The 10,803-nt window shown below is 37.3% G+C and overlaps 1 protein-coding gene across 1 annotated transcript in view; it reads left to right on the forward strand.

Moving 5' to 3' along the window:
* Positions 1 to 7,434, forward strand: part of CLASP2 (cytoplasmic linker associated protein 2) — a gene marked incomplete at its 3' end in the record, with an annotated part of 58,063 nt that extends 50,629 nt beyond the window's left edge. The window contains exons 23-25 of the mRNA XM_009873537.1: positions 2,359 to 2,522; positions 2,685 to 2,763; positions 7,291 to 7,434. Coding sequence (XP_009871839.1) covers positions 2,359 to 2,522; positions 2,685 to 2,763; positions 7,291 to 7,434 — 387 coding nt within the window. The remainder of the gene's footprint in view (positions 1 to 2,358; positions 2,523 to 2,684; positions 2,764 to 7,290) is intronic.
* Positions 7,435 to 10,803: the final 3,369 nt, after the last annotated feature.

Here is a 10,803-nt window from a genome sequence, read left to right on the forward strand (position 1 = left end):
ATTCATATTACTTTACTTTTTTTAAAATACAACAAAATGACTCAGTGTATTTGAATTTTCTCCTGACATTAATTGTGGTAAACTCAAAATCATACAATACTTGAAAACAAGATTGAGTCTGAAGTTGTATTTTTAACAGCTAAAACATTGGCATGGGATCTTTAGAGCACTCTTGCCGTAGTGATTCATGATTCACGATTCACTTCATCATGATTTCTATTCAGACCACTTCACGTGTTGAAAATGTTGTAAGAAATCCACATTGCTCCATCAGCTAAGAGATTGTAACCGTTTTGTTCAGCTTGCACGTTTTGGTGAAGGAGATGTGCGTGTCAGTGTCTGCAAACTCAAAGGAAAAGGTTTTAAATTCTGCTGATCTGTGTAGCTTAATCTGAAGGGCTTTAAACACAATTCTACAACCCTCAGATTTTATTTTGTTGTTTGCTTAAGTCAAATATATTTTCTCCTTACTTTAGGGCTGTGAAACCTAAAGACTGTCATATTATGATGCAGAAAGTCCTTCTTTGTCTAGTTTTGCCCAGGTCTCACAATTGTTCCCAGTATTTGTGCATCCACAAAGCGGTATGTTGTTTCAGTTCAGCCAAATATAGAAAGCATTTCCAATCCCAAGCATAAAATTTTCCTCTTGAATACAATCTAGAGAGACAGCAGAAGAGTTTGCAATTTTTTGTTTTTACAGTTTTCAGCATAGTTTTTCCCCCCAAAGGGAAGTTAAAAGTAGCTCATCCTGCTAGGCTTTATGTTGAGAGTAGAATTTGTATTACTTTGTTTCTAGCACTGTTTTTCAGTATTTAAGATATCTACTAAAAGATTCTCTCTGGTCTGTATTAGACCCTGAAAGAATAGCAGAGTATCAGATTGGAAGAGACCTCAAGGATCATCTGGTCCAACCTTTCTTGGCAAAAAGAATTTGAATTTACTTTTTATTTCTAATGTAGATGTTGAGGCACTTCTTTTAAAGATGTCCGTATGGATTTTTTTTCATGTTATGCTATGAGTTTCCTCACCGTGGCTTGATTATCCTCACGAAAAAAGGTCTAATTTCCTTGACCATGAAGATGTGCAGCAGCATGCACCGACTCCTCCACACTTGACCAGTGCCGCAGAAGGTGGCCCACTTCTGTGAACTGGTTTCCACAGCTGTGTGAGCCCTGGTCGTGGTTTGGAATCATCCGCTCTCACAGCCAGCGGCAGGATTTGGCCTTAGGAGAAGCCAGGTCAGCCGCAGGAGGATGTGGGATTCCAACCCTTCCTCTGGAGCAATTTTTAACCTCGTACTCATGTTGTAAATACTCAGCAGGTAATAGCTCAGCAGCCCTTTGCATCACAGCAGTGCTTCTGTGTTGCTGGAGTGTGTATTACTTGTTCAAGTAGTATTTTCAGCCCAAACACTCGAGGTTTTTTCATGACAGAGAAATGGAAAACCCAGGGGCCATACTGGTGTTTCACCATAAGTCTTGAAAAAACAGAAAATTAGTGAGGTACTAAAAGGACTGTTTAAATGAAGTTGCCTATTTCTCATGCCCTGCTTCACCCCTTCCCTCCAAAAAGCCCTTCTTCCTGGGCTGAATGCTAGGATTATTATAAATATTACAATATACGTCATTATCTTACTGAATTCAGTCTTTTCAATGTTACGTGTATTTATTGTATCCAACGTTATTTGTTGAAAAGAACAGAATGGAAAAAGGTGGAAACACTGCTTGTGTTTTTTAAACACTTGCCAAACTGAAATGTATTGTGATGTATTTTTCACTACTTGGGTGAGTCAGATTTGTGTTTGGATACCTGCTGTAGCAGGAGAACCTTGTTCTGTTCCACAAATATTTTGTGTGAAGGAATTGGCCAGCTTTCATGATTTTGCAATGTTTAGTGGTGCAGATATTTACAATGAACGTTTTACTCAAGAATTGTAGCAGCTTTTCTGTTTTTAGAGAGAAAGTGGCTTTCTAGTGTTTGAGGAATATGTCAAATCAATTTAACGATCAAGCTTGAAAGGGTCAAAAATTAAGTTTTACTGAGAATATTGAGGTTGCGCCAGCCATCACAGTAAGCATTTCTTTTCTTGACGAAACTGCATGGAATACCTAATTGCGAAACTTCTGCAGGAGTCAGCTAACATTTCCAATGTACTCTTGTATCAAAAAAACCCCAACAATGAAAAAGCAAGACAGATTTTGTTGTGTTTTTTTTTTCCTTGCTTGGCTGCAAAACACTGCCTTTCTCTGCCTCTGATTCCCTTACTGCTTTCTTCTTTGTTTGTAAGTTCAGCATACGTCAGTGTCGTTTCCTCTTTTGCCCCATCCTACCCTCTTTCCATCTTCTTCTGCCTTCTAGGTGTTCAGTATGTTTTTGGAGACGCTAGTGGACTTCATCCAGGTCCATAAAGAAGATCTGCAGGACTGGCTGTTTGTACTGCTGACGCAGCTGTTGAAAAAAATGGGTGCTGATTTGCTTGGATCTGTACAAGCAAAAGTTCAGAAGGCACTTGATGTCACAAGGTAATGAGTTCTTAAAAAAGAAATTTAAAAAAAAAAACCCCAAACCCAACAAATACAACACCTAAAAAACCACTTAAAGAGTGATGATTTATTTGTTGGCTCTCAACAGGTATTGAAAGAAAATTTCATGTAACACTACAATTTGATTTGCTTGTTTTACAGGGAATCTTTTCCAAATGACCTCCAGTTCAGTATTTTAATGAGATTTACTGTTGACCAGACCCAGACACCTAGTCTGAAGGTAAGAATTTTCAGACTTACAGATATCTTAATGGATAAATATTTGCTTGTTGTAATAATTGAATTTGGTTTGTTTATTTTTGTTTTATGTGAATATATATATATTTTTTTTTAAAAATTAGTGGATTTTGTTTTTGTGAACTTTCAGACAGTCAAGCCAGCACTACAGGACCAACTTCGCTCTTTTTGGAGCTCAAAGGTTTTTGTCTGAATTATTGTCTTTATTCTTAACCCTATGTCAAACTCTTACAGTGTTTCCAATAATTTTTATTTGAATGCATTTGTATGCTGCTACTAACCTTCGCCAGAAATTTGAAGCATGCAGATGTTGAATTTTAAGCATTGCACTAGTATGAAAATGTTTGCTGCAAGAGAGGTCTAATAAAACCATGGTATGGTAAAAAAGAGCAAGAAAAACGTGGCTGCCTAACATCAAGCTGGTTATGCAAACTCACTCTATCAAGTCTTTTCTAATGTTATGTTTGTGATTTCCCAGTCATGTTTTCCTAATTAGATTTTTTTTTTTCCTGTGTTCAGCCTGATAGGTCTTGAATTCATTTAAATTATTTTAATATTAATAGAAACTTGAGTTGCTGTATTAAAAAATCAGCTCCCTTTGTGGTACACTTACTTTCCTGAAAGCACTGTGTAGACCAATGATTACATATGTTTTTGCATTAAGAATCTGTAGTCCCTAGACCTGCCAGTGTAACTGAAAAGTAAAAAAAAAAAATGCTCTGTAGTACATTTACAGTTCTAAAGAGAGTTGATTTTAGGATAAATGCATCAAATACTAAGATTTACAGGTGATGCAAATGGGGAAATAACAAGCATATGATAACGTGTTTTTTGCTCTATCTTGCACGAATTATGTTTACACGAGTTTGGTACTGCACAAGAATATGGCTTTTCTCAAGTTATGTTGAACCTAAAGTCACATGAATCTGCCTTTTTTTGTCTACAATACAGTAAAACTTACATTTTTAAGCTTTTGAGGACAGTTGATACGTTGACCACTGTTGCTTCGTAGAGCTGTGTTAAAAAGGGACTGCTGTCATTTATTGAAGACAGCAAATGAGGTAGTAAAAATCAGTTTGTTGTTTAAATAAATTCTTGGAGCACATCAGACTCACTTTTGTTTTACGTGATTTTCCTCTCCAGGAAGGTGAAGGTGAATTTGACGGTTGAGATGTTTGTGGGTTTTTGGTTTGTTTTTTTTCCTTCTATACAGTAGTATAGTTGGTATCGATGATGTTTCAGATTTGTGAGTGTAGGTTTGGAGCAAGACACGGACTCCTACTAGGTTGACTTGGGGCTAAGTTCAAGGATATTCACTATATGACCTAGAAGGAATTAAGAAATCTGAAACACTTAATCGAAGACATTTTGAAAATAATGTCCAGTATTTGAGGGAGACTTATTAAATCAAGATGTTGATCAAAACTATCTCCATAGAAGAACATACGTTGGTATGAAATATTATTTAAAATCAGATTTTGGGACAGTAAAGTGTGTAACTGGTTAAGAGAACATAAGGTTTTTTTTCAGACGAAAGTGGTATCTGCCCCCTACTTCCATCTTTCTGAGGTAATTACAACTTCAGGGTCCAGACAGTGACATTACATAAATTGCAAAGTATCTATTTAATATCTTATTCTTGAATCCCACCTCAATGCACACAGGTGTCTAACAGATTAATTGATAAGTTGAGGGTACTACTCCATGTCTTGAAGTCTTCAGCTTTCGTTCTTACTCTGATAGATGATTATTTAGTTGCAGAGTGTGCCTTTGGGCTAAATATACTGAGAAACAACATTCATTGTGACAGGAAAAAACAGGAAGGATTTTCAGCATACTTAAAAGTGATCAGATACAAGAAGGGATGATAGATCAGAAGTTTGCTCTGTGGAAGGATTCCCTTCTACAAGTTACTTTTCCTCTGATTTCCATGTGGTAGAAACAAATAATACAAGTTGAGATTTCAGAGTGGCCACAGAGGTGGATTTGGATAGCTGGCCAGTAAGAGGAACAAACATGGAGAAAGATATTCTACTGACCCAAGTCATGGAAGATTCAGCACAGTGTGTTGTGCTCCATCTTTTGCTAAAGTTTTACACAGCCTTTTGGTCCAGTATTTGGACGGGGACAGGAGTCAAATTTTCTGGGTGGAAAATAACCTGTGAAACTTGTTTTCCCAGGTGCAGGACATGGGCTTTCCAAAGGGTGGGCATTGTCCTGAAATACACTTTGAATCATCACTTGCATTTTTCTTGGGTTGAGTATCAAATGGCTCGCACTCAGTGAGGAATTGATTTAAGCATCGTGTGCAACATTCTTCACAAGGTTCTGAACCCTTCTTTCCTTTGAAAATTCTGATTTGTTGACAAAGTCTTTGGCCACAGTTGATCAGGCAATACTTTCCCTGCCCCTCGCCAAGGGTGCATTAAAATTTCTGCCCTAAAATTAAAACCAACCACCCCATGGTACAGATTCACAGAGATGAGTGCTCCTCAGAATTTCTCCTCAGGGCATATGTTAGTCATTTGGTTTAATAACGGCAGAGGCAGTTCCTCCTGCGCGTCCACTAACTTCAGGACAGACCCTGGGCTGTGGCAGTGTGAAAGTCGCTTTGTGCTGTTGCTTCTCTTCAGCCTGAGTAAGACAGAGCAGAGTCTCTCGCATCCCAGGAAAGCACTGTAAGAGGTGGATTTTTTGGGTTGTTTTTTTCTTCTGGTTCAAGTAAAGCAGCTACTCTACCTTACACTTTCCCTTTTTTCTTGTACTGTGAAATGTTTCTTTTGTCTTGCCCCGATGCAGCAAATGAAACTCTTTAAATCTCACTTTTTTTTGACAGGACAGGAAAACAATCAGACACTGACTCTGTATAACATCCTCACAGTATGTCCAGAATCTCCAGTTTTGTGCCAGAATTTGTCATTTCAGTATCTATAAAAGATGTTCATGAAGCACTTTGGTTTCATTTATGACTAGTTTTTTAATTTTACTTTTTTAATGGTGGTATCTGTGGCTTGATCTCTCTTTCAGCTCACTCTGTTACAGCAGTGCTGTTCTTAAACAAGATATCTGCTTGTGTTGTACAGGAAAAATGTCTCAATGTTAATAATCCAGCAAAATAAATTGAAATTAATTAAAATGAATTTAATAAACTCAGTGTGGAAGAGCACAAAGGAAGTCAAGACAGCATTAAATGACTTCATAGACAGTGATTTGAGATTGATAGCAAATGTTCAGCATTCATATTCAATATATTTAGTATAATGAATATTCAGTATTAACAGCAAATATTGTAAGACTTCTTGGACCTGCTTTCATTGCAGTCAGATATTGTTTGTCTCCTCTCTGAGAGATTAGATGAGTTCTTTTTGCTACACCTTTTATATCTGTATCTCAGCTCTGTACATACTTTGTGGAAATAGTTTTCATGACCAAGGGAAATTTCTCAGTAGGTTTCCTTAGGTGTACTACAAGCTGTGTACAATTAAAAATACACCCAGAACTCATTTTGTGATATTTTTTTGTTTGTTTGTTTTGGGTTTGTTTTTTTTCCTGGTTATTATGGGCATAGGTGTCTGCATCCTGGTAGGTGTTTCTGGTCCACTGTAATGATTAGTGGAAAAAATGGGTGGCCTGAATAAATGTTTGCCATTTTTTGATGGCTTGCATGACAGATCTCTCCACAGCAGGAGCTGAGGAGATAAATATTTAAGGCAGATACAGATGTAATGGCCCTTTGCCCAAAGCTGTGAGGTTTTGGAGATGCTAGAGAGGGGCTGCGATCTGTGGTGTATAAAAGAGAAATTCTGCATAAGGAGTGGATGGAGTTAGTGGAGTGCAAGACTGATGCTCGGATAAATGAGGGAGTAAAGAAGCTTTTCTATCCTCCTGGTAAATCCAGGTCTCTATCTCCTAGATATTTTCAAAGGACAAGTATGCGTGTGACGGCTTTTAAGTCTTCTGTAGAAATTCTGTTCTATACCTCTTTTGTATTTAATGGGAAGACTAGTGTGGCTTATGCCCAAATACGGTGACTGCTCTGCTCTGGTGTTTTACAAAAGGATACTGAGTGTTAACTACATAGTAGGAAACTACAGGAACTGATTAGTGGATCATCAGAGGAAGTTTACTTTTCACTTTAGTACTTGCAGAAAGTTCTTAATAATTCTTTAAAATCCTGATTATTCTTAAATACTCTGAGTACTTTGGTTTTCTTTTTATCAAGTATAAACTTTTGCATATGCGAGTGGATTGTGTGTCTCCTAGATGCTACTGGTGAAATCTAAGATTTCTATTGATACTTGAATTTCTGTGCCATAACTACATTAAAATGTCACCTCTGTTTATAAATGAATTTCTTATATGGAGTTTTATATCAATGTTGAAAAGATGTTTAGTTTAATTGGGAAAAAAAAATCTTTGTTTTAGGGAATGAATGCTTTACTCTGTGAACACGCTTGTGCTTGCAGCACACCATTTTTACTGTCCACCTGACTCCTATTTCTCTTTGCAGGTCAAAGTAGCAATCCTTAAATACATAGAGACTCTTGCACAACAGATGGATCCAGGAGATTTTGTAAATTCAAGTGAGACTAGGTTAGCAGTGTCGCGAATCATCACCTGGACCACAGAACCTAAAAGCTCAGATGTCAGAAAGGTACGTTAATATTCACTTAGAGGTACAGTTCTTCCAAGTATCTCAGAAAATTAGAGAAGCTAACTTTTGTTGAAATAGCAAAAATACTCTTCTTTACAAATGAACTTGCTCTTTCCTAGAGAAAAAATACATTTAAATCCTTCTTGGGAAACCTAATTTTTCTGTATAAAGTATCGGAAGTGACCAAGTAAAACTTTGCCAAAAATTGCATGTTTCAGAATATTTAACTACAAATTTAAAGCTAACATGTTAGAAATTCTGTTAGGGCTGTATTTCCGTGTATGTTAATATCCTGAGATTATCTTTCATAATACAACAAATAACTTTATTTGAAGCACTTTGTTAAAAATCTCTTCACCGGGTGTTTTCTGTACAGTTTTAACATTGGGTCAGAGACCACCCTGTGTGATACTATAGTAGCACACTCGCAACAGGAATGGTAAGTTTGGTAGCAATCTTGGTTCTGTCTCTGGATTTTCTCGAATCCTTTGTGTTACAACAATTTGTTTAGATTTCCTGTGCTATTTTCAGTTAAGTTTGAGTTTTGGCAACTGGAAACAGTACTCGAGCTTCCTTGCTTTAGGAGGGATGTTTTGTGGGGGAGAATTGAGAGAAAATAGCCAGAGCTGTCTGTAATGGGAGGAAAGCAAAACCAAAATAATTTAAAAAATGAAAACCAACCAGACGCAGGACAGTTTATATTGGAAACAGTGTTTCTGTCTTCCACTTCTTATATATCTCCATTAGCATCATCATGGCTAGGCTTTGCGAATGAAGATATGGGAAGGGCTCTACCCACGATTGCTACAAGTGCGCTGATGGCTGAAAACGCCGATGCGGGATAGGCAAGTCTGGCTGCAAAAGGCACAGCAGGAAGTCTCCTTAAGTAGTGTTGGCGAGGGACGATTCTTTCTGCGTTGTCTTTTCTCCTCGAGAATAATTAAAAAAAAAAACAAACAAAACCAAACGCAGGACAGTTTATATTGGAGACAATATTTCTGTCTTCCACTTCTTATATAACTCCATTAGCATAAGAAAGCAGTAATAGGTTATATCCTGTGGACTTTTCTTGTCTGATACCATGCTCCAGTGATACATCTAAGGACGATAAAAGAGGAGGAGAACTGAAGCAGCACTATCTTCTAAATCAGCAAAGTTTTAGTGCCGAGACACGTGGCAAGCTGTCTTATCTGATGGTTCATATGTCTAATAAGCATTTTTATGTCAATAAGTAACTGAATCGTGGAAAGAATTGCCAGTGAGTTTAATCATCTGGAAAACCTTGGTTCCATCAAGTTTCCTTGTTTTACTTTTTCTTTCCATAACATAGGTGTTGGAGGCAACTAACTGCTGTAAAAGCCCTTAATAACTCTTGAAAATAAAATTTCACCAATAAGTAATCGAAAGAATTATTCTGATAGTATGAAATGTTTCATTCTCTTAACAGACTTCACAGCCTGTTATCACAGGCGTTTTCATTTTATTTTAATTAACTTACAGCATTTAGTGTGATTTCTTTAAAGCTTTTGCCAAGTGTATTTCTGTGTAATTGATGACTTCAGGTTTTTTTCTTTTTTTTTTTTTAGTAAAAGCATTCCCAGTACTAAGTATAATGAAAAATCCTTTTTTATTTTATTAGCCTGAGGTTGAGCACTCTTAGTGCAGTTCAGTGATGTGGGACTTCTTTCTGGAAGCTAAAATTCTATCCATCAGAACTTAGATTGCTTCTAAGATTAGAATTCTTCTGGAAAGAATTAGAATCCTAGAAAACAAACCCCCAAAATACTAAAATATTTCAAATGTTTATTGCAGACTTTTAAAAATGTTACCTGTATAACTGGATTTAAGAGAGAGAGAGCTTACGCTGTGGAGAAGAAAAAATCCAAAATACTCTAAAATACTTTTTATTTTATTTTTTTTCCAATGAAGAGGGAGAGATTGTAGATAATTGCATAGTTGTAAACCTTCTGTTTGTTACGATTGATTTTGATACTAGGAGTTGAGCTGTTGGTTTCTTCCTGAGGCCTAGAATTTTTTTTTTTTTGGTTTTTTTTTTTTTTTTTGTTTTTTTTTTTTTTTTATCAGCCATTTAAGTAGACACAGTGTTATGGAGTGGAGACATGGATGACAGGACAATAGAAGGGCAATGGTGATTCCCAAGCCTTTGCTCAGTTGCTAGTTTTGGTTTGTATCAGTTTCTGTTAAAGAACTGACCATAAGGAATAACAAGGAAAAGAGAAATGTTAAATGCAGATTGTAGAGGGCATTCAGGGTGTTGACTTGAAAGGAAGACTATCAGAGGGAGAAGGGAATAAAAGTTAAAAAGAACAGTCAGTCATGCCTGTGCAAAGATAATTCATGGCAATCTAACATGCTCATATTTTTGTCATTAGACTTAATACCAAGCTGTGTGCTGGTATGTGTGCTCCTACCTTGACTTTCCACTTTTAATTAAAAAACGCTACAGTTCATTGCTCTGGAAGCAAAAGGAGGGAAATAAATGTCTAAAAGAATTTTCTAAACTACTTGCTTGAAGTATGCTGCCATTTAAGCAAACTGCCTGTCATTTTGTCTAGCATGAGGCACTGGTTCTCTCCAGTGCGTGGCAGACCTCAGTGGTGAGCTCTGTAAACTAGACACAGTTGTTTAATCTTGCAATCGAAGTTATGTACTGCAAAGAAACTATTAAACAGTTCTGAAGGACATAAACTTTAGCCTTTCATTGCATGTGTTAACTTTGTTGCAGTATTGACAAGTTTGCTAGGTTATCCAGTGGATATTTATCAAACCACCCAAACGTTATTAAGTCATGCCTCTCACAAGAGGGAACCCCACAGTTGTGTAACTTAGTGTGTTGCTTTGTAACTGAAGATTTTTGATTCATATTAAAAAAAAAATATAGAATTATAGAATTGTCAGGGTTGGAAGGGACCTTAAAGATCATCTAGGTCCAACTCTCCCACCATGGGCAGGGACATCCCCCACTAGATCAGGCTGCTCAGAGCCCCATCCAACCTGGCCTTAAAAACTTCCAGGGATAGAACTTCCACCACCTCTCTGGGCAACTTGTTCCAGTGTCTCACCACTGTCATGGTGAAGAACTTCTTCCTAACATCCAATCTGAACCAGTCCTATCACTATCCAACATCCTAAAAAGCCCCTCACCAGCTTTCTTGTAGGCCCCCTTGAGATACTGGAAGGCCACAATAAGGTTTTTTAGTGGTTTGCCCCTGGCTGGCAGCCAGGTACCCACCCAGCCGCTCTCTCACTCCCCCTTCTCCACTAGACGGGGGAGAAAATATTTCAAAGGGCTTAAGGTTTGAGATAAGGACAGGGAGATCACTCTCATTTACCGTCCCGGGCAAAACA

The sequence above is a fragment of the Apaloderma vittatum genome, unplaced genomic scaffold (genome assembly GCF_000703405.1).
Source record: "Apaloderma vittatum isolate BGI_N311 unplaced genomic scaffold, ASM70340v1 scaffold21627, whole genome shotgun sequence".
In the NCBI taxonomy this organism is placed as follows: domain Eukaryota; kingdom Metazoa; phylum Chordata; class Aves; order Trogoniformes; family Trogonidae; genus Apaloderma; species Apaloderma vittatum.